At 42.5% G+C, this 24,486-nt stretch overlaps 1 protein-coding gene across 1 annotated transcript in view; it reads right to left on the bottom strand.

Annotated features, from left to right (window-relative positions):
- tafa4b (TAFA chemokine like family member 4b) overlaps positions 1-24,486 on the bottom strand; it is a 134,003-nt gene that overhangs the window by 54,543 nt on the left and 54,974 nt on the right. Inside the window, exon 2 of the mRNA XM_069937100.1 lies at positions 2,130-2,282. Coding sequence (XP_069793201.1) covers positions 2,130-2,282 — 153 coding nt within the window. The remainder of the gene's footprint in view (positions 1-2,129; positions 2,283-24,486) is intronic.

Below are 24,486 nucleotides of genomic sequence, written 5' to 3'. Positions count from 1 at the left end.
TAATTAGTGAAGAAACAGCAATTAACTTGGGCCATTTTAACAATCAAGTTCTTACAGCTGTTCTACTACCTTCTTATCTTCAAACCCTCAGAAGTCCTCCAAGAAAATATTAATTTCAAAATGTCATTAACCATTCCCAAATTAAACACAATAGGTCATTAAAATGAGTTAGAAGAGGGTGAAAAGGGATCACAATTCTTTGTGTCTCTTCAAAAGCCATCATGTTGCTCGCATTCCTTTCTAAGCCTCTAAAGGGTTCTATCAAAGAGACACAATCAACTGTCAGATTCTCGGTTGTGCATTTTAAGGGAGGAACATACATCATTGCCTACAAGAGGCACACCAGTAGTCAGAACAAGAGGGTAAAAAAAAACACAAATTGATAAATGTACAATGAGTTGGAAAAGATCATTGTGTATATTGTTTCTTGAGGCCTTTTTATCGTGGGCAAAAAAAGCAAATGTAAAGGCAGATATTCTCTGCCTTTACATTGCTTCACTTACCTTCGAGAAGGCTCCTAGGGTGGATTCAGTAGGCGAACTCCGATCTGCCTAGGGGGGTACACTCAGAGGTGGGGTGACTCTCTCCACCTTCTCCATGAACACAATTCCACCTCATCAGCCCGTGACCCAGGAGCATGAATTTTAAAGTCCTTAGTGTGTTCAGATACTTATTGCTCACATCAATCACATCATTACTGGGTTCAAATTAGTGATGGCTAAACTTTTTTGTTCTTTTTGATGGGAGAGAAAATTTTTCATTTGCCGGCACATATGGATGACGTCACGGCGATAGGTGGTTCTACTGTACCATTTGTCCTGCCTCCCTCAGCTCTGGAAGATGGCTCCCGACATTGCTCTATGAAGGCAAAACTGGTTCAGCCTTATAGGCTTTCTCCATAAAAAGGTAAATTCACCTTTGTTTTTCATTGAGCCAGCTTTTAATGTGGGGGTTGCACCATAAAAAAGGTCTTTGAATGCCTGGAGAAACACAATCTCTAAAAGAATGAATATATCCTTGGTTGCAGCACACAATAGGTAATGGAAAACAGTCATCCACATTACACCTTGCCTAAATAGTTCCTGCTTTTGTTTCATTGCCATTTGATTTTACTCTGTTTCAATTACTAGCCAAAATGAATTTTATCTCCAGTTGCCCCAAAAATAGTGAAAAGAAGATAAAGTAATTTCTAGATCCAAGGCACAACTCTTACGTAATTGATGAATGCACCCAACGAAAAATTAGTTTATGACAGAGATGGGAATACAATCTAGTAATATTTATAGAAAAATCATCACAAATGAATTAAACAAATGTCTTGCATAACAAAGAACCATTGTACACAGAAGCAATTTAAAGTTAATCCCACTGCCTCCACCTTCCACTAGTCCAACCTCAATTCATCCAAAACTCTAGTGCTCGCATTATAATTTGCACGAGATCCCATTCACTTGGTCACTCTGATCGCCATTGGCAATGCCTCATTCTAAAATTGAAAATGATTATCCTCAAGTTCTGTTTTCTTCTCCATGGATTCTACCTGAATTTCTGAGAATTTCTGGCATGTTATATTTGTATTTTAGATTTTCAACAATATTCTTCTTATGTTAAATTTAAAATCGATCTTGCTCATATTCAAAAATCTCACTTGTTTCATCATACAATTTCTCTCTGTAAGATTCTCCAACATTTGCAACTCCGAGAACAACCATGTCCAATTCTGGCCACTTACTCAAACCAAACTGTAATTGTTCAACCATTGGTGGCTTCAGCTGCCTTGTCCCTAGTAATCCAAACTTTTCAAAGCTTCTTGGAAATATTATTCCACAAATATGCCATTAATATGAATGTTATGATCGTGCAAACAGTCAAGTCATTTCCTCTAGAATTCCAATGTCTCATGCTTTCCCATTTTTCGCCATCGCTGCTTTTAATTTAGACTGAGATGCAGTTAAAGCTTTGCAAAAGCTTCAGCCCTTTCCCTTATCTCAACCACTGCTATTTTTAATTACTCATTAATGAAAATCACGCACAATGCGAGCATTGTGGGCGGCTTGACGAGAACTTAAATGACGTGTAGATGACTTAGAAGGAAATACAAGAGCTGGACATAGAAACAAATGCCTTACCTTCAACACATGAAGGCTGAGCCCTAGTTGTACCAGCAACCTGGCCTGGGAAACAAGAACATTTCACAGTTTGTGACCGTTCTTCAATTCGGTTCTTATTGCAGCACCGGTGCACAGCAACAACCTCACATGTGCCCTGTTTGACCTGATGTCCTGCAAAGAGAAGGAAATCATGAATAGTACATAAATAGTTCAAAGAGAGCTCTTTTATAGCACTCACTTCGACCACTGACAAGAGCAGAAAACTGAGTGAGAGGCAAGACAACTCTGAAATGTCAACTCCATTCGGCTTTCGATCCACCTTCAAATTTCCAAAGAGAGTATGCATTCCACTGTCATAGTTCCTAGATCTAGGACAGTTAAAATACCTCAGTTCTCTACTGAGATGAACACAAAACAGTAGATCTGAACTATAGCTGGAAAATATTTCAATATAAGGTTGTTCTCTCAATAATATTCCCAATTAATAAATTCCTAGATGAATGATAAAAGAGGTAAATGTGATCCTCTTAACACATTGATTTTATTCCCTCTTTTTTGCTCATGCCCTTTCCCTGGTTAAACACAATTCCACAGGAATGAAGAAGAAAAAGAAAACAGGCAAATGGTTCCATAGCCTCAACCTTGAACACCATGAACGACAGCTGGTGAGGCAACTATGCTCCCCAATAGTATTGCCAGCAATTGAAGCATCACAGATGTGAGCCAAATGTTCTGCTCACCAAAACATCAACATAGCTCCAGGCAAAAGCAGTTTTCCATTAAACAAGGGGGGAGGGGGAGAGAAAAAGAGACAGCAAGATGGAAGGAACACAAGCATCTCCCACGGAACCATCTCCCTCGGAACCATCTCCCTCGGAACCATCTCCCTCGGAACCATCTCCCTCGGAACCATCTCCCTCGGAACCATCTCCCTCGGAACCATCTCACATTCTGATTGAAATGTCAGAGCAGGAAAAGTATTCTTTAATTTACTTGAACATTAATAAAATCCTAGAGATAAAAGTATTCTCCTCAAAGAAACTTCCCTGAACTAGCTAATCCGGCTCATTCCTATAGCCAAAAATGCATAATCAAATATGCTACAGTTAGCATACAGTGAACCAAGTTATATTGATGGTTACCAGGATGCCTTAAAAGAATCTAGATTTTTATTGTTTGTCACAAAGCACTCACTTACTGATAGCTCAGCTCCTGCCTCATCAAATGTGCTATTTACTTTGAAACCCTAGACCACAGCACAGAAATACTATGAAGTTTAGAACTGGAGGAGACAAAATAAATAAATGATTCATGGCTAAAACTGGTTTAGATCTCAAAGGGAAGGAAAGCACTAAAATCGGGAATTAGTTCTGTAATTTTCTCATTCCATTTGCGACACCTTGACTGCTTTAATATTGGTGTCTATAAACTGCATCATCTGGAGTCTATTTTCCATCTAAAAATTGAGCAAGCATTGTTTTAACCAAGAATAGATCTGCTTAATTATCATTTCATAGCGACCATCAGGAAATTGGATGTCTGTGGATTATTCACCTGAGTACCTCTGACATTTTCCAGCATCAGACACACAGTGTCAACATCAGTAATCAAATGTAACCATTTCTATGCTGACCAGCACCTATTGGAAGTTCAGGATACAACGTGCAGCCAATATAAAACAATTGCAGTATAAGTGATAATATGTGTATACTGTAATAGTCGAATTTTGTGGACCAATTTTTAGAGGGTCCACTATTACACGTGTACTATTTTTGACCGTGGTAAAAACCTGTGTCATTTGGACGTTCGGAGCTCGGATTGGCAGGAGGTCAACTGTGACTGGGTGGTAAGTCTGTATTTGGAGTGTCGGGAGCTCGGATGGGTGGTCAGCGAGGGCCTAGGTAAGAGTCCGCGGTCGTGGTGTTGGAAGTTCAGATAGGCGGACAGCCAGGGCATCATGTGCTTGGATGGGTGGGTGGCCTGGCCCTAGGCGGGAGTTGTGGTCGAAGCTCTGGTAAACGAACAGCTGTGCCTAGGCGAGAGTCTGCGGTCAGGGCATCGGGAGGTCCAGAGGGTGAGCTGCCAGGGCTGGGCAAGAGATGGTGGTTGAGGTGTCTGGAACTCAGACAGGCATGCAGCTGGGGCCAAAAATAAGGGGGGGGGGTGGGCCAACTTTTCCATGGCATCAACTGTTACATGCATATATATGGTAGTCACATTTATCGTTATTTAAAGAGACACTCTTGGCATTAGGAGATTTGAGTCTGCAGCATCCAAACTAACTGCACGCTGCTCAAACACTTTTAAAGGCCTTCATTGTGATGGATAGGCTTTCTCCAACACAGAGCTGTGGATGAACTCATTCAATAGGTGTCACAGTTGTGACTCCGCTGGCAGAAATTAATTACAGCAGGTTTCAGGGCGGCAGTGACCGGGCTCACAAAGTGAATGATGGGACAAGTGGTAAAGATATACCCAGCAGAGAAGAAACTCCTCCAACAGAGCCCTCAGATACATCGCATCCTCCTCAGGGTTCCCTGATGAGCAGGCCTCTCAAGGTGAAATACCACCTTTTCTGCTGGATACCATTCAGCCACGTTCTTGTGCTTGGACTTTTCTCTCTTTTGAGGTACAGGTCAACAGAGAGAAGAGCCCAAGTTCAGCTTTTTCACCACTAGCATCTTTCAAGGCGGTAACACTCTCCCATCTCACAGTTTGCCACTCCTCGCTTCATCAGAGGCCTCCCAGAAGTTATATCCACAAATAATTTCATCTCCCTCGATTTCAGTCAGGAGCAGATTAGGTTTTTGGCAGCGGGATTTGCTAGTATAATTCCATCTTACAAATTCAATCAACCTGTGACTGAATAAACAGGCTTCCATTAATTACAAGAGACTTTTTCCCCCCAAGGGGAAAGGAATCTGATCCATCAGTCTTCATGGTTATGGATAACAAGAAGAATATACTGATGGTGAATCCATGTATCTGTAGGACTCCTTCATCATCAGGAACCAGAAGGTGGGGGGGGGGGGGGTGGTGAAGATGGGGTCGGTGGTGAGGAGAGGAAGGAAAAAAAGGCTACATTCTATTTCTCTGGTTCCTCACACCATAGTACTCCCCAAGCAATCCAGCTGAACTCAGGGTGGTTCGGTGAAGGAGTTATTAGAGCTGCTGCCTCACAACAACAATGACCAGGGTTCAGATGGTGGTGCCTTTAAGAAATCTGCAGGTTCTCTTCATCGTTCCTTGGATTTTACCAATTTGCTCCCATGACCTAAAGTCATGCAGGTTCTTAGTTAACCAGCCATTCTAAATTGCTATTAGTGTGTAGGTGAACAGTTGAATCTGGTGGGTTTGGGGAAGTTGACAGGAATATGATGCGAATAGGTTATGAGGAAAACTAATGAGGGAATGGGATACCTCTGTGAGCCAGCACAGACTTAATGGCCTCTATAATCTCCTTTTTTCTCAGAAGGAAACATTAGAGGTACAGATTCTATCACCAATGCGTATATGTACATATGTACAGATGGTAGTGCCTGCAGCTGACGTGGACATTACCCCTCCATAAATCTTCATCTGCGAAGTCAAGCCAAAGAAAGAAAGAAAGAAAGAAAAAGTGTAGGATGACTGTAGCTGAGAGTGTAGCCACACCTACTGGCAGGTCTTAAAGGATTGTTCCAAGCCAGACCAGGTCATTCTGGACTGGTCGACCTACTTGTGATATGCTCCAGTCTTTTAGTTAATAAAAGCCTTGGTTTGGATCAACAAGTCTTTGGTTCTTTCGACGTGCTCTACAAGAGGATAATAGTGGAGAATAATATTGATGTCACAAGGATGTGAATTCCCTGCCTTTAGCAGTGCAGTGGCAACAATACAGATACATCCAACATGGGCAGACATCTCATCTTCCTGTCCAGAATTCTGCCAAATTGGGCAAACAGAGACAGCAGCCAGTACCAGCAAAAGAGCAGTAAAATGTCTTGGATCTGGTGGGCTAGGGGGTGGGGGAGCCAAGCAGAATACCAATTGCCTCAGAGTCAATGGAACCGCCATTGACTGCACAGGGTATTAGGGAGTCCAGTCAGAGAAATGCTTTTCATTAGATGGTCCATTGTTCCAACATAGACAGATACTCTATACCACCCACTCTCAACTTCTATTGGCTATGGTTTCCTTAGGACTCTGCTCAAATTTATGGGTCCCGTTCCCTGTGAAGCAGTTGTTTTGGTTTCTTCTGTACTTCTCTCCTACTGGCTACATTTAAAAAAAAACATTTTTAAAAATGATTTTATGTGAGATGAAAACAAGGCTTTTACTTTAATGCGCTGCATCCCCCAGGGGGGGATGTACGGCCCATGTTGAAAATGGCTGCTCTATACAAACTACAAGCTATAGCAGGTAATCAGCCAAGATAGCCCAGATGACATGCAATATTCCCTGACATCTGCCCTTGCAGAACAATCTGCACCCCCATCACATATAGATGAACTAGAAAATCATTTGCAGCAATTACTTCTAGTGACATGCCACTCATGATTATGAATTATTTCTGCATTCTTTAAAAAAAGAGTGATTATTCTCACATCTTGTGAAGAGGCACTCCAGCCAACCCTTCCCAGGGTTACCTTTGGCTGATCCTGGACCAGGGCTTCCAGATCTATTTGGGGAAATCTGCAAGCTCAGTCCCTCTCTCCTCTGGCCTCTCGTGCTCTCTCCTCCATAGCAGCTACAGTGTGAGCTGCTGCTCTCTGACTTTTGTGGTAAGTGAGTCATTTAAGCACTGCCCTTCTCAGATTGGTCACAGAAAATTGCATCTGGTAATAATAGAGACTGGTGAGCAGTGATTAGGATCCACAGAGCCCATGCCCAGGGACCCATTTCACTTGCTGAGATTTAATGGGGTGGACATGGGGTGAAATCGAAAAGAATGAATTGAATCACAAACACTATTACCACAGCTATTAAAGACCTGACACCTCAGAAAAAAAAAAGCCTCATTGCAGTTTTTCCACTTATTTATTTCAAAGACAAATATCTACCTTACACAGCATCAGATGTACTGAGAGAAGAATTGAAATTTAGTCCTCTGGACTTCATGAAAGGCAAATCTGAAAACCTGCTCACAGTATATCTCAGACGTACCCATATTGATGAAGATCCATTCTTTGTTTGCGAATCAATTTCTAGTCCCATATTTAAGCACAGGCACTATGAAGGAAGTATTATTGTAGGAGATAAATTCAATGAAATAGAGAAAGGAAAATAATGAAAAGGATATTAGGTAAAATAAAGAAAATAAATGTTTTCAAGAGATTTTTTTCCTATTTGTAATAGTTCATCTTCTGTGCTAGCGAAGTTTTTCTGGCAGCTATTAACACTTAGCAGACAGTTGAAAGATTATTTGGTGAAGGAAGTACTGGATAATTTTTCTGTGGTGATTCTGCCAAATATACAAATTACACACTAGGCAATACCCACGACTGAGGAGCCATACTTACTAAGCCAATGCTGAGTGGAGTACAACTAATGGATGCAATAGATAAAAATGGAGAGAACTTCTATTTTAATACTCAAACAGCTCTTTATACTCTTGGCAGCCCCCCTCACCTGGACACAGCCTATCCCAACCCACCTTGGCAAATTCCATTCTAGTACCATCCAAATTAGCTTTGGTCTAATTTTGGATTTTAACTCGTGATTCAATCCCATTTTTTACCTTCATCATTTTAGAACAAATGAAATTATGGTTCCTGGTCCCAGAGTGTTCCCCACTTGCACCTCAGCCATCCACTGTGCCTCCTTCCTTAATAGGAGGTCCAGTGTTTCACTCTCTATACCAGAGCCCTTTAATGCTGGTCAAGAAAAGTAAACTGAAGACATTTAATAAGTGCAACTCTGTCCAATTCCTTTGCACTATTAGAACCCCTGCCAGAATGAGGGAAGTTATAATCACCAACCATGACAATTAGTCTTTCAGCTGCCAGGTTATTTCCTCTGATTCCCAAAATCTATTGGGGCAATGTTGCACATACAGGCTCATTCAGGGATTCACGATTCCACACGAGTTTTGCATTAAATTTGAAGTTGAATGCAACTTTTTTTCAGCAGTCCATGTGTGTGTTTTTGAATCCTTTCTTTCTTGTTTTGTAGTTTAATTCATAGTTTCTAAAGGTCAAGGAAAGCCCAGGAAGACCCATGATCAAAATAGCATCTGCGTCCCAGGATATAATTACATTTTAGCAAGAGTACCATTAGTCAGGGAACAATTTCCCATGATACTAAACATTTTTACTATAATCCCATGAACATGTATACTTATCTATTTATGTTCCAAAGTATTTCACACGATTGTCAAGTGGAAATATACTAGATGTTACATTTTTAGTCATCAGTTAAGGGTAACACTACAGTATTGCCTCAAAGTGGAAATATGATAAATATGATTCAAAAATTGTGTTGTGTTCACTGCTGTTTACCGAGATGAGCCATCATTGCTGTTGACAAGTCTGATCATTTTTTTTAAATTGTAGCAGGTACAAAAGAAACTGGTGTAAAGATGGTGTAAAAATGAGATAGACAACAGACTTGCCAAGGCAAATAGCGCCTTTGGAAGACTACAAAAAACAGTCTGGAAAAACAACCAACTGAAAAACCTCACAAAGATAAGCGTATACAGAGCCGTTGTCATACCCACGCTCCTGTTCGGCTCCGAATCATGGGTCCTCTACCGGCATCACCTACGGCTCCTAGAACGCTTCCGCCAGCATTGTCTCCGCTCCATCCTCAACATCCATTGGAGCGCTTTCATCCCTAACGTCGAAGTACTCGAGATGGCAGAGGCCGACAGCATCGAGTCCACGCTGCTGAAGATCCAGCTGCGCTGGGTGGGTCACGTCTCCAGAATGGAGGACCATCGCCTTCCCAAGATCGTGTTATATGGCGAGCTCTCCACTGGCCACCGTGACAGAGGTGCACCAAAGAAAAGGTACAAGGACTGCCTAAAGAAATCTCTTGGTGCCTGCCACATTGACCACCGCCAGTGGGCTGATATCGCCTCAAACCGTGCATCTTGGCGCCTCACAGTTTGGCGGGCAGCAACCTCCTTTGAAGAAGACCGCAGAGCCCACCTCACTGACAAAAGGCAAAGGAGGAAAAACCCAACACCCAACCCCAACCAACCAATTTTCCCCTGCAGCCACTGCAACCGTGTCTGCCTGTCCCGCATCGGACTTGTCAGCCACAAACGAGCCTGCAGTTGACGTGGACTTTTACCTCCTCCATAAATCTTCGTCCGCGAAGCCAAGCCAAAGAAAGAAAGATGCAACAAATAAAAGACAAGCCTCTCACTCAAACCAATCTAGTGCCTTATTGCTCCACTACAGTAAAACCCCTAGTCTCCAGCACTTATGAGGATTGGTAGATGCTGGATAAGTGTATTTTCCATATGCTTGAGACTTATGTTTACAATACCTAATTAATACACTGGCATTCAGATAAACAGCTTAAAGGACAAAAATACTATACAGGTACTCCCTGACTGTAATTGGTTGTACCTCAAAATGGATGCAAGTCGGAATTTTGCTCACAAGCATGGAATACTGAAGTCTTAAAGCAAACTTATTAATCAAATCGTTTTTGCATCGTAGATTTGATAACAACATAAAGCTTTCTGAATTGCCAATCAACCTTAGCGAATCTTTCCACATTCTGGTCCATGCTTCCCTTGTTAGTCGGTGTTCCAGGGTCCATAGGTTGGGTGTTGCCATCTTGATTCCTGTGCATATGCGCGAGTCTTCAGTTGGCACATCCATGGTGGGTTCGCATATTGGAGTTCGGTTAGCACTCGCCTGAGAGTTAAGCGCCCTGATGAATTTGTGCCCTTAACTCTCACACATGTGCCAATTGAACTCCAATTATGCAAACCCACCATGCATGCACCAACCAAAGACTCGTGCATGCGCACAGGAGTCAAAATGGCCATGACCAGCATGTGGACAAACACATACACACATTTTGGCTTTTATATGCCCTGTATCCCTGTTATAGTTTGTCAAATGCAATATAAACCACGTAAATTTTGTATATTTTTCTTATTTTTTTTATCTAGAATTCGGTCAAATGTGTAGATGGATGTAAGACTCTTAGATTTCAAGTCGCGAAGTACCTGTACTGTATTTACACTGAACAAATTTCACTTGCATGAATATACAAACCTTAAAACACTTTATTTTCAGTCACATTTTTTTGAAAACATTTAACCATTCCTGAATCTGCAGGTTACTCCTCCTCCATGGAGCTGCCTAAAAGATGAACAATAACATGATAGATAATTAACCCCTCTTCCCTAAGTTTACAGATAAAGCCTTTGACTAGGGTAACTCCTGCTATACAAAGATAAGGAGACACTAAGAGATTCACTCCAATGGTGAGCAGCATCAACCAGCTCTTCATCCTGAATGATGATATTGCTGTTTTACACAATTTTATTCAGACAGCTGCCATGAGCAAATCATGTTCAAGGCACTCCCCTGGCTGAATAGTTGCTCCCATCTTCACCAAAGGTTTAGAGAACATTTACTTTTACAGTTTTAAACTCACATTTTTTACTGATTACTTTATTCTTATTAACTTTAATTTCTCGATTTTTTTTTTGCCAGTTGCTTGAGGCTGCTGGTTGCTTAAATTCTAGATACCAGGGCTACATGGTTATCCAACTGCACGAAAACCAACAAGGTCAGGTCAGATACAGCAATGAGCTCTCTGAACCCTTCTCCATTAACAATGGCGTGAAGCAAGGCTGCGTTCTCGCACAAACCCTCTTTTCAATCTTCTTCAGCATGATGCTGAACCAAGCCATGAAAGACCTCAACAATGAAGACGCTGTTTACATCCGGTACCGCACGGATGGCAGTCTCTTCAATCTGAGGCACCTGCAAGCTCACACCAAGACACGAGAGAAACTTGTCCGTGAACTACTCTTTGCAGACGATGCCGCTTTAGTTGCCCATTCAGAGCCAGCTCTTCAGCGCTTGACGTCCTGTTTTGCGGAAATTGCCAAAAAGTTTGGCCTGGAAGTCAGCCTGAAGAAAACTGAGGTCCTCCATCAGCCAGCTCCCCACCATGACTACCAGCACCCCCACATCTCCATCGGGCACACAAAACTCAAAACGGTCAACCAGTTTACCTATCTCGGCTGCACCATTGCATCAGATGCAAGGATCGACAACGAGATAGACAACAGACTCAGCAAGGCAAATAGCGCCTTTGGAAGACTACACAAGAGTCTGGAAAAACAACCAACTGAAAAACCTCACAAAGATAAGCTTATACAGAGCCGTTGTCATACCCACACTCCTATTCGGCTCCAAATCGTGGGTCCTCTACCGGCATCACCTACGGCTCCTAGAACGCTTCCACCAACGTTGTCTCCGCTCCATCCTCAACATTCATTGGAGCGACTTCATCCCTAACATCGAAGTACTCGAGATGGCAGAGGCCAACAGCATCGAATCCATGCTGCTGAAGATCCAACTGCGCTGGGTAGGTCATGTCTCCAGAATGGAGACCTTGACAGAGGTGCACCAAAGAAGAGGTACAAGGACTACCTAAAGAAATCTCTTGGTGCCTGCCACATTGACCACCGCCAGTGGGCCGATATCACCTCAAACCATGCACCTTGGCGCCTCACAGTTCGGCGGGCAGCAACCTCCTTTGAAGAAGACCGCAGAGCCCACTTCACTGACAAAAGACAAAGGAGGAAAAACCCAACACCCAACCCCAACCAACCAATTTTCCCCTGCAGCCGCTGCAACCGTGTCTGCCTGTCCTGCATCGGACTTGTCAGCCACAAACGAGCCTGCAGCTGACGTGGACATTTACCCCCTCCATAAATCTTCGTCCGCAAAGCCAAGCCAAAGAAGAAAGATACCAGGGGTTTTACTGTATTCAGAATTATTTTTATTTAAGTTACAAAGATGGGTGGTTTTGTTTAATCGCAGTGAAAACATTCTGAAAGTACATCATTAAAAAATATAGCAGGATAAATTCAGTATATACTTGTATAAAAGTCGAATTTTCTAGATAACTTTAAATGTTGATTCTTACATTTGTACTACTTTTGAGGGGCTGAAATTCACACTAGAATCCAAAATATTGTGTCAGTAGCAGAAGTCCAAATGATCTCTAAATTAATGAAGAACAAAAACACAATGAATTAAATAATAAAATAATACAGAATCTGCGTATCAAAACACACAAGTAACAATAAAACATGAAAGTTTGCAGACACCGTGATTGAAGTAAAAACACAAAGGGATGGGGGGGGTGCTGAATGAGCCTGTGGGATCAATCAGCCGAGGTATCCAATGTGTCAGCCTTGTGGATGCTGAGGTTTTCGAGGGAGACAGTGTGGAGAGTGATTAGGACCAAGTTATGTATCTGTGTCATCGAAGGCATGGAGAGCTCTGGTCTGTGGATGGCCAGGACTGGGTGGTAAATGGGCGTTGAAAGCTCTGGCCTGCGGGCAGCCAGGGCCAAGGTGAGAGTTCATATCCAAGGAGTCAATAGCTCCGGCCTGTGGGTGGCCGGGACTGAGGTGAGAAACAAGGGTCGTAAATTCATTACATGTTTGTCAGCCTTCCTCCCTCTTCTAATGCCCTGACAATCAGTGGGTGTCAGTCAGAAACTGCTCTTCATGCTCAGCTGTTGGTATCAGCAACATTTTCAGTTCAGAGATATATGAAAGATTCCAGAAAATAGGAGATCGACTTTTTCACAAGTACATTATAGAGTTTTAAAGAGTAGAAAAAAAATACTCTTTTATTTACAAGAGGAGTTACCATGCCAAATTATTGATTCATGTAATGCTGATCCGGTAATTGGCTCAGACATATAGGTCCAAAAGGTACCCAATTTCAATCCCTATCTCTTCTGATTTAGTGGATTTTTAGGCGGAGCTGTGCAATGGGTTCAATAATTGGACTTGTAATAGAAAGAGAAATGATACATTGGAATTGGCTTTCCTGATTACTGTCCCATAATTCCTGCTGGAATGGTATATCTGCAACTGTCAGATAGTGTAGGACAAGATTTGATTATTAGACTCTGAACTGAAAATGTTGCTGATACCAACAGCTGAGCATGAAGAGCAGTTTCTGACTGACACCCACTGATTGTCAGGGCATTAGAAGAGGGAGGAAGGCTGACAAACATGTAATGAATTTTAAAATCAAAACCAGTGATCTCATGAACACCCATTTTATTAATACTTTACAGACTAACAAATCTACAAATCATGCCTCCACTAATTTTATTCTTATTATTACATTGGACGTTTCAAGAAACGTCTCTTCCAACAAATGTGATATGTGTAACTAACAGAGCAAGAACCCTAAAATGGAAATACATATTTTATGAGCATGACAACATTTCACAGGCAATTGGAAAACAGACCACTGTTACTTCAACATTTATATTCTGACCACACTCCAAGGAGCAGAAAGCTATTTATGTATAATGCAACCACAAGCCTTTCTCACCATAGTCTGCATTCTTTGCAGGGGTAACCTAGTGAAACAGGGTGAAAAATGATGTTTTCAAGCAAATCTGCTTCAGTGTGGTTTCATTAAGCAAAGCTTTGATTTTTGGGTAAACCACCTCCCTTTACATCATGTGTGTGCCTTGTGAGTTACTGCTAAATATTGAATGAAGTCAACTTGCATTGCAGCTGTTCCCCTGTCCCATAAATAGCACTGCACTGATTTCTGTTGTGTGTTTGCCATAGATACTCTGAATCACTTTTAGGCCATTGTTCAGCGAGGTACAGAAGTCAATATATATCACAAAAGCAACAGCAAAATCAAAACTAGAGATAACTCTGTATTTTAACCGCCAAGATTTCGTGACTGAATCTTTAAGGAACAGCCTCAATTCTAAAGTACCTTGTGGGATGTGAACTCAGATTGTGTGGCACAGGAACATAGCTGGTATGTGTACCAGTATTGCACCTTCCTGTAACAGGTCAAACAAAAGAACATATGCACCTTGAGTGAAACATGGAAGTTAAATGTTAACCTGGAATTATATACTGTCAGAATGTGATGCACTTCACCCCCATAATGCCCATGCATTCAGTAATGGAATATATATTTGGGAGATAATCAGTAAAATTAGTGTAGGTTACACACATACACGTATTTTAAAACAGATCTTATTTGAAATGCTGAAGAATTCATATTCAGTGGACTTTACAGAAACTATGGGGAATTTCTCAAGTAGGTGCTCATTGAAATGACGTCATAAAATGAACAGACCATTGCTTTGGAATGGAGACACTCCGGCTGCTTGCAAGTATCTACAGAGTGCTCACAGAAAGGTCACTCCTGGGTTTTGTTTACCTAAAGCAACAGATGGGAGCAGAAGGAGAACTCCTGTTGTTTGCTGAAGGTGGGGTTTTTTGTAAGTGAGAGTAACATGGGATGTCTAGCAGTCTCAGGTGGGGTGAGAGATAGAGAGAGAGAGAGAGAGAGAGAGAGAGAGAGAGAGAGAGAGAGAGAGAGGAAACAAGCTCTCTCAGCTAATGTGTGTGACACTGAAAGCAGCTGAACAGTGCAAGCCAGGAAGCTTGTTGGAACTGAAGAAAAGCTCCAGAGCAGTGGATGGATGGAAGTGCTATCTGTCTGATGTTTCTCTTGGAATAAGTGGGACAGAAAGGAACCCCGTGATAACCTGAAAGAAAGTGGTTATCGTCTGGAGAACCCAGATGGGGCAAGTTTTATCAGCAAGACATTGAGGTGATACCTCAGTTGTGGAAATCCTGGAACAACTAATCTCTCTCTGCAAACCCTACAAGAACCTTGCTGAGTGGTAAACATTTACCTTTCAAGCACAAAAGCCTGGTGAACTTTATACATGTTAAATTCTGTGCACTGTACAAGAATTGCCTGCAACCAGAGAACCTGGAAGAATGAGAAGTGAGATTGAACTGTGAACCAAAGAACTTTTCTTACATTTACACACACATCACATAAATGTGCGCTTAGAATTAGAAGGGGGTTAATTTGGGTTAGTTAAGTTAATAGAGATAAGTTAAAGTTTGATTCTGTTTTCATGTTTAAAGATAATTAAAAACAACTTTTGTTTAAGTAACTAATTGTCTTGGTGAATGTCTATTGCTGCTGGGTTTTGGGGTCCTTTGGGCTCGTAACAATATTCATTTATTGTTAACATAAGCATTACGTAAAATTTCAAAGGGTTGAACAATTAACCAATTGGCTTTAAAATAATAGCATCAGAATCAGAATTTATTGTCATGAAACTTGGTGTTTTGGGGCAGCAACATAGTGCAAATATTCATATTATAACCATCTTTCAACGTTTCTATAAATTTAAAAAAATAAAATAATAGTGCATAAAAAGTAAGGCAGTGACTTTGGTTCATTGATTATTCAGGAATCTGATGGCAGTGGGGAAGAAACCGCCCTTGTGCTGCTGAGTGCTCGTCTTTAGGCTCCTGTACGTTTTTTCCTGATGGTAGCAGACTGAAGAGGGCATGGCCTGGGTGGTCGGGGTCCTTGAGGATAGAGGCTGCTTTTTTAAGACACTGCCTCATATAGATGTCCTCAATGGAGTGAAGTCTGGTGCCTGTGATGTCATAGGCTGAGTAAACACCTTCTGGAGTTTATTCTTGACCAGAATGCTCTCCACAGTACACCTGTAGAAGTTTATGTCATACCTAATCTCCTGAAGCACCTCACAAACTATAGCCACTGGTGAACTTTCTTTGTAATTGCATCAACATGGAGGCTCCAGGACAGATCGTCCCATGAATTAGAAGTTCTTGACACTCTCCACCACTGAGCCCTTGATGTGGACTAGGTCACGTTCCCTTGACTTCCTTCTGAAGTCCACAATCATCTCCTTGGTTTTGCTAAAGTTGAGTGCAAAGTTGTTGTCGTTACACCATTCAATGAGCTGATCTATCTCCCTCTTGTATACTTCTTCATTGCAGCCCACGATTCTGCTGACAACTGTGGTGTCATCAGCAAGCATATGGATAGCATTGGAATTGTGCCTGGCCACACAGTCATGGTGTATAATGAGTAGAGCATGCATCCTTGGGTTACACCTGTGTCAATAATCAGTGAGGACAAGACGTTATTTCCCATTCATATTGACTGTGGTCTTCCAATGAGAAAGTCAAGGATCCAGTTACAGAGGGGGGTGCTTAGGCCTAGAGTTTGTAGCTTCTTGACCAGCACTGAGGGAATAAAAGTATTGAAGGCCAAGGTGTAGTCAATGAAGAGCAGCCCTACGTATAAATGGCTGTTTTTGAAGTGATCCAGAGCCAGCAATATTGCATCTGCCGAGGAACAATTGTGACGATTGACGAATTGCAGTGGTATTTAGGTACATGCTCATTCTGGCCATGACCAGCCTCTCAAAGCATTTCAACACAGTAGAGGTTAGTGCTACTGGGTGGTAGTCATTGAGACAGCTCACACTACTCCTCTTGGGTCCGGGATGATTGATCCCCTTTTGAAGCAGATGGGAACCTCGGTCTGCAGCAATGAGAGGTTGAAAATGTCCATGAACACCCCAGCTAGTTGGTTGGTGCAGATTTTCAGTACCCTGCTAGATACTTCACCAGGGCCTGATGCCTTGTGAAGGTTCACCCTCTTGAATGATGTTCTGTTGTCACCCTCAAAGACAGATATCACAGTGCCTTTGCAGGCACTGTTTGGTCTTCTTCTCAAAGCGGGCATAAAAGGTGTTCAGCTCATCGGGTAATGAAGCATCACAGCCATCTATAGTGTTCACCCTTGCTTTGTAGGTTGTAGTGTCCTGCACTCCCTGCCATACCAGGCATGTACCTGTCTCCATCTCTAGCTTCCTCTGGAATTCCATTTAGCTTCAGAGATGGCCTTCCACAGGTCATACCTGCACTTCTTGTAAATATCCCAATTCCTGGGCTTAAACGTCCTTGTTCTCACCATCAGCAGGTTGCGAATTCTCTGGTTGGGGAAGACCCTGTATGTGCATGTAGGTACACAGGTCTTGATGAATACGTTGACACCTGTTGCATATTCATTCAAGTCTCTGGATGAGTTCTTAAATATGTTTCAGTCCACCAATTCAAAGCAGTGCTGTATTCACTACTGGTGCTGTGGTCTTCAGTCTTTGCTTGTACGCCAAGAGTAGAAATACAGTCAGGTGATCAGACTTGGTGAAGTTCAGTATCTTTTCTTCATGGTGGTGTAGCAGTGGTTGAGTGTGTTGGTTTCCTGGCCTTGCATGTGACATGTTGGTGGTGGTTTGTCAGAGACTTCTTCACATTGGCTTGAATGATATCTCCCATACTGATCGGAAAGCCATCAGGATGTGCTATTTCATGGGTGTTAACCACAGTGCTCAATCCCTCCAGTGCCAGCCTGATGTTAGCCTGGGGTGGAATGGACACTTTAAGCTGAATGATGGTGGTGAACTCCCCCAGCAGGTAGAATGAGTGACACTTGATCAGCAGATGTTCCAGGTCAGGGGAGCAGAATGGAACATCCGTGCACCACAATTAATTGATGATGACACAAACATTGCCTTCCCTGGATTTTCTTGACACCAATGTTCGGTCAGCATGATGAAGGGTGCAGGCTTTGTCCAGAATGTCCGCATTTAGCCATGTTTCTGTAAAGCAGATCACACAGCACTCCCTGATGTCTCTCTGATGTTGAAGTCTGGCTTGGAGTTTGTCTTGGGTAAACTTATACCTCTCACTTTGTTCATTTTAGATTGGTCACAGTGTTCGAACTACCGAAAGAAAATAGACACACACACCGAGAGCAGTTCAGTTTATACAAGTCTTTATTACTAAATCTAAAGCTGAATTCACACTACAATATGCAAGCCCTTCCCAATTATACTTATCAACGCCTGGACTGGTCCCAACTGCCGAAGCGAGGCAACAACTGCACACTTGTAGTAGGTTGTCGGGGTGCCGGTAGCAGCTTTTCTACCTCCCTCGACCGGGACGTTAGCTGGACTCTTGAAGTTCTTCTTCTTGCTGAGAGATGTAGCCACCTCTTCCAGAGTCTCTTGGATCATCACATCATCAATATAATGGTGAATTGAGAGGGAAGGCAATACTGTCACCGTCTCCAAATCACAAGCAATTAGGCTGTGGCAAATAGTGAGAGAGTGTACATAGCCCTGAGGGAGGTGGGTGAAGGTATACTGGCGCCCCTTCCAGGTAAAGGCCAACTGATCCTGTGAGACCTCGTCTATAAGAATACTGAAGAAGGCATTAGCGATATCAATGACAGCATATCATGTTTCTGAGTTCCCAGTAGCAATGTTTTCAATAAGGGTAACAATGTCCGGAACTGCCGAAGCCAGTGGTGGGGCATGTTTCTTCAAAAAACTATAGTCAACTGTCATTCTCCAGGAGCCATCCGGCTTCTGGACCGGCCAAACAGGGCTATTAAAGGGCGATGTTGCGGGCCTCACTACCCCTTCTTCTTGCAGAGCATCGATGGTGGCAGTAATCTCTTCCTGCCCCCCAGGGAGGCGATATTGTGGAATGCATACTAGTTTTGGGGGGGAGGCACCATCACAGGATCCCACTTAGCCCAACCCACCACTAATTAAGGGCCGTACCGGCCAACATATTAATACCCAGGATGCACTCATCAGTGGCAGCCACCAGGGCATGTAACCATATAGGGGAAGGGCCATCACCCACCATGGCGTGGACTTTTATTTCCTTCGCCAGGGGGATCGCTCCTCCCATCCCCTCTATTCGAAATGTTGATCCAGTCCAGAGGTCAGGGTTACCCGGAATCACCGAGTGCTCCACACTGGTATCGACCAAGGCCAAATATTGGCGGTCATTACCCCCACCCCAATGGACTTTTAACGGTATGTAGGGCCGTGGGTCCCCATGTATCCACCGTATCTCAATGGAGTAGACACGGGGGCCCTGCCCACACCCTCATGCTTTAGTAGGGTTCGGGGGCTTCTAGGCCCACATGCCACTATTATCCATAAGAGCCTTTTTAACCATTTGTTGTATCTCATCACGGGTAACTGGAGCAAGAGAAGCTGGCTCAGTGAGAGCTGCAGTGGGAGCAGAAGGCACAGCTGGGTCAGGAGGACTCAACAACTGGGGATGATGTTCCCCTGCCTTCCTCTTATAAAGGGCATAAAGGACCGCAGTAGGTTTCCCATCAATTTCACTTTTAGGTAGGCCTAACTTTAACAAGGTTAGAAAAAGGTCCTTTCTTGTCAGTCCGTTATTACCAGCAGCCCCTCTCTTTTCATCCTGCTTGTCTGATTTAACCTGGGTTGTACGTGAGTGGATTTTACCTCCCAACTCTAATTCTCTAATCCCAGATAAGGCGTGCACCACCTCAGACACAGGGTGCCCAATTAGCAGACTAGTTACAGACAGAACCAGTCCCCGTACAGTGGGTTGGGCGGAACGAACCAATCTGGTATGCATTCCAGCTGTGAATATCTCTTCATCAGGGCTCCCCCCATGTACCCACAGCCTCAAACACCCTGCATACAAGGCAGAGGCCAGGGCCTGCTGACGAATTACTGCTATACCCTCCTCTGGGGTGCCCCAATTGTTCTGTAAATGTAAATCCCAATCTACTGGTGATGGGTATACTCATAGCAGGGCATCCCCTAGAGTGGCAAGTAAGTAATCCACCTCTCTTCCTCTACCCCGCAGCTCAGCAGTGACCCGGATATCAGTAGTCAATGTTCCTAATCCCAACAATTCCTCAGGGGTTAAATATATATTACCCCCTCCTTGCTCCCAGACACGCAGGAGCCAGGCCACCAGAGTTTCTCCTCCCTTTTGCCTATATCGATCTCCAATGGCAGCCGGCTCTTTTATTGAGAAGTCACGGATCATTGACTGCTCTTGACCCCTGCCCCCACTTTGGCCCACAGGGTCCTTTGCCCAGTGGACGGGACGAGGCCTAGGCCATCCCATAGAGGGGGTGGGCCATTGAGCATAACCAGGGGTTTGGGTATTTTCCCCTGGGTCCTCTTGGGAGATCGGGGTATCTATCCTTTCAATCTCTACCCTTACTTCATCCCCCCTTCCGTCTGTTTGGAAAATCTGCTGCCTTACAGGGCGGGCGTGAACAGTGGGTAGAGAGGGTAGTATGTTAAGCACATCCTTAGGAGTATCTGCATTATTACCATTGTCATTCCAGATATTCCCATCCCAATCATCAATTACATCAGGATCGTCACCATTCCTTATCATGGCACGAATACGGTGTGAATCGGATTCTACTCCATGCCTTTCTTTATCTGCACAGAGCTGCTGCCGGAGCTTAATATTACGGCAGATCGTTTGGACATGCTTATCCTCCCATTCTTTGGCTCGATCCTGACTGGTGCAAACAATCTCACTCATCATAGAACAGCGTTGTCGCAGGGCTTCTAGCTCCTCCTCTAGTTGCTCTCTCTTATGCTGAGATTCTACTTCTCACTGAACTGATTCTACTTCACGCTGAATAGAGTGGCATAAGGCTGTGGCCAGCAGCCAAAAACAGTCCGTCAGCGTCCCCTTTTTAACAGGAAATTTACTTTCTCGAAGGAGAGTGGCAACCCGCTCTCCCAGAGGCGCACTTGATGGATCTAACTTCCCATCCCAACTGAGGGATGACCTCTTGGCTCACCTCTTTCTTTCGGCGAAACATCTTGAGACCAACCCTGCTCGCAGCGCCAATTGTCTTGGGTAAACTTGTACCTCTCATTTTGATCGTTTTAGATTGGTCACAGTGTTTGAGCTACCGAAAAAAAATAGACACACACACACCGAGAGTAGTTCAGTTTATACAAGATTTTATTACTAAATAGCTAGCTGAATTCACACTACAATATGCAAGCCCTTCCCAATTATACTTATCAATGCCTGGACTGGTCCCAACTGCCGAAGCGAAGCAATGACTGCACACTTGTAGTAGGTTGTCAGGGAGCCGGTACCAGCTTCTCTACCTCCCTCAACCGGGACGTTAGCTGGACTCGAAGTTCTTCTTCTTGCTGAGAGAAGTTGCCACCTCTTGGAGAGTCTCTCTTCAGCAGTGGGACCATATCTTATATTACCCAAAAGTTGTTTACTTCAGATCTTATCTCTTTGAACAAATGGTTTAATTATCTTCAAAGTCTCCTGACAGTCTGCGACCAACAAAAGAAAACTGCATCTCTGGGCCTCATAAGTGTAAATTAGAATAATGTCTAATGTCTTCCTATTCAACTGCATCCTGGGCCCCATGGTGGAATTTAGATGTGTCTAAAAAATATGCATCCTGGGCCTCATACTGTAAACCAGATGTATCTACTAATTCTAAAAAAAAACAGGCAAGTTCTTAGCCTTGAAGAAGCAAAGACTTCAAAAGTAAGAAACACGGTTTAAATCTTCCATTACAGAGTTCAAATTTGTTCTCCAAGGATTGTATGTTGTCCAGGAAGCACTTAAAATATGCACCACTAATTGGCCCAAACTTTTCTGTCACAAATATTTAGGAAGACCCCCAGACTTGTCACTGACCCCAGATTTTGCTTCTAACTATTTTTCAATCCTGAGGAGGACTTACTGGAAAAAGGATCAACCAGCATTTTCCTGATGTTAACTTTTTACTTACAGAGTTGAATCAAGCAATCCCCACATATGAGAAAGTCTCAGCAGGTCCATTGTCCTTCCAGCCTTTTTTTAAATAAAGGTAAACATTATCTACCCTCCAGTCCTCCGCAAATGACCTGCACCTAATGATAATGCAAATATTTTTGTCAGGGTTCCTGCAATTTCTTCCCTGGTCTCCAACAATATCCAGGATACACTTGATCAGGCCCCAGGGATTTATCTACCATTTTGTGTTTTAAGAACTCTTCTGTAAAGTGGACTTCCAGCAGATCACACATCATCCATGATCTTTATGAGTGCAAGCTTTGGCTAATTTGTATTAATTTTTGATTGTGAGGATGGCTTGAGGAATTTTTGCCTCGATATCCATTCCTGGCAGTGAGTAGAAATTCATTTGATAGGCTCCTAAGGCAAATTCCTCCCTATTCAATTGTGCAAAGTGATAAATATTTAAAGTTTAGCCTAAAATCCTGATGAGCACCAGTTATGTATCCCACTGTCCCACAATACAGACCTGTCAAAATGCATAAAGTATAAATCCAGACCCACATACAGACCTTGGGCACAGCCATAATCCAGTAGCAAACTGATATCAAAAATATTCTTTCATTTAATGTATTCAGTCCTCAGTGCGAGTTTTCCAGACACACAGTTTGCTAATGGCAAAAACTACTTGAGCACATATGCAATTCTTAGGTAATAATGGACAGATGATATGTTTAATCAGACTTTTCTCAGACCAGTCTCTCATTTATAATTGCACCTCTAAAATTCAGCCTGCCTTTTGCAAGCTTAGTTAAAGGCAAGTAGTTTTCTTTTATGTTAAAACATCATTTTAAAAATCTTAGCATTAATGTCTCCATAATGTACTCTGGTAAAATATTTGGAGGCACAAGACACTGCAGAATCTAGAGCAAAATAAAACAAACCGCTGAAGGAACTGAAGCAGGAATTCAACCTAAAACGTTGACAAATCCATTTCCCTTCAAAAAAAAATGCTATCTGACCTGCTGAGCTCCTCCAGCTGCTTGTGTTTTGCTCTGGACAATGATCTTCAGCCATTTTCTCATGAGTGGTAATGTTGAGTTTGCTTTCAACAAGCAAAAATCTTTTCCCTTCCTCATTCATCAGTGTGCCAGCCAGGTATAATGGTCACGGGTTTTACTCTGTCTGCACAATCTTTAATGCCTTAACAAGATTGTAAACTGTAAAAAGAAAGAAAAAAAATCACAGATTTTGCCACTTGAGGCCTCATCTGCTCACAAAGATGGGTTTTAGTGCAAAAAAAAAGACTTTTTTCACTATTTTAGATTTATAGAGTTGTCTGATTTTAGTGGTAAAGAGGTTAAGAAAGCCAAGGTGTGCTGACAGCAGCACAGAAGGTAGACAGCAGACAAGAAAAGATGATGGATTACATTTCAAGTGCCAAGAAACAACACCCAAGAATCACCTTGCAATCTCCTTGTCAGTGAGAAACCTGGATACTGAAACTTTTTCTGGAAGGCAAGAGAAATACAGCCCCATCTTATCAATTCTGAGCAAGTTGAATACTCTTTTTTAATACTGCAACTGTTTCAGAATGTGGGAATTAACCTGGCCCTCTCTGCTCCCATCACTCGATTTCATCCAAATGAAGTAGAGGGTTTTTTTTAAAAAAAAGAAACCTTTGGTATGAACTGAAATTTAATTTTGGCTTATTCATATTTGTTTATTTTGGAAGAACCAACGTACAGAAAGTAAAGATTTTCAGATGTCTCCATGGAATTCCGAATCCTATTTAGTAATTCCTGTGTCTCTGAGGGAAATTATTACCATAATTATTCAAAAATCACAGGGAGCACATTCACAACTTTCCAACAAGCATAAACACAAGATCATTAAATAATCAGTGAACCTCAGTTAATTGCAACATTAGGTATGTTAAGACATTACTGCTGGAGGAAATTATTTTATAAGACATTGTGATAAGAATGATGTCATTTTCATAATCAGTTATTTATTAAAATAATTCACACTGCACTTTTCAAGTAGTGAGGATCTTTAAAAGAGCAGCATCAATAGTGCAACTGGTAAAGCAGATGTCTCACAACACCAGTCATTCAGTTTCATTCCTGACCTCTGGTGAACTGAGGGGAGTTTTGAATGTTCTCTCTGTGTCTGCATGGATTTCTTTCCATATTCTCCAGTTTCCTCCCATATTTCAAATACATGAGGGTTGGTGGGTTCACTTGCCACTCCAAATTGCCCCAATGAGAAATGAACAGTAGAATTTAGGAAAAGTTGGTGGGTATAAGGTGAGATTATAAACGGGATTAATATACATGGGATCTTGATGGTCTCCAAAGGGCCTGCTTATGTAATTTTGCACTAGCGTAGAGCTGGCAACATTGAGTTGGCCAGTTGTCAAGTTGATAGTTGTATCTCTCTCTCTCTCTCTAGATATTTAGTTTTGTATAGCTTGCATTCTTGATGTTGATGTTAACGGATTGGTTAGTTAATATAGATTCTCCCTGTGCCTAACCAATCATTGCTATTAAACAGAGAAAAAGCCACATGCAGACGGTAAGCCAAGAAGAAAAAAATAACTCAAGGAAAGAAGTGCAATTAAGTTTAGGCTTAAAGTATAGTCCCTGTGGAACTCATGGAAAACTGCTGCCCCTCCTCTCTGTTTAAACATCATCTTGTAACTCACCTTCTTCTGCCTCTTCAGCAGATCCA

This window comes from Narcine bancroftii, chromosome 5, assembly GCF_036971445.1.
Source record: "Narcine bancroftii isolate sNarBan1 chromosome 5, sNarBan1.hap1, whole genome shotgun sequence".
Classification (NCBI taxonomy): Eukaryota; Metazoa; Chordata; class Chondrichthyes; order Torpediniformes; family Narcinidae; genus Narcine; species Narcine bancroftii.
Note: the sequence above shows the minus strand (reverse complement) of the source record. Positions and strands in the feature narration are given on the sequence as shown.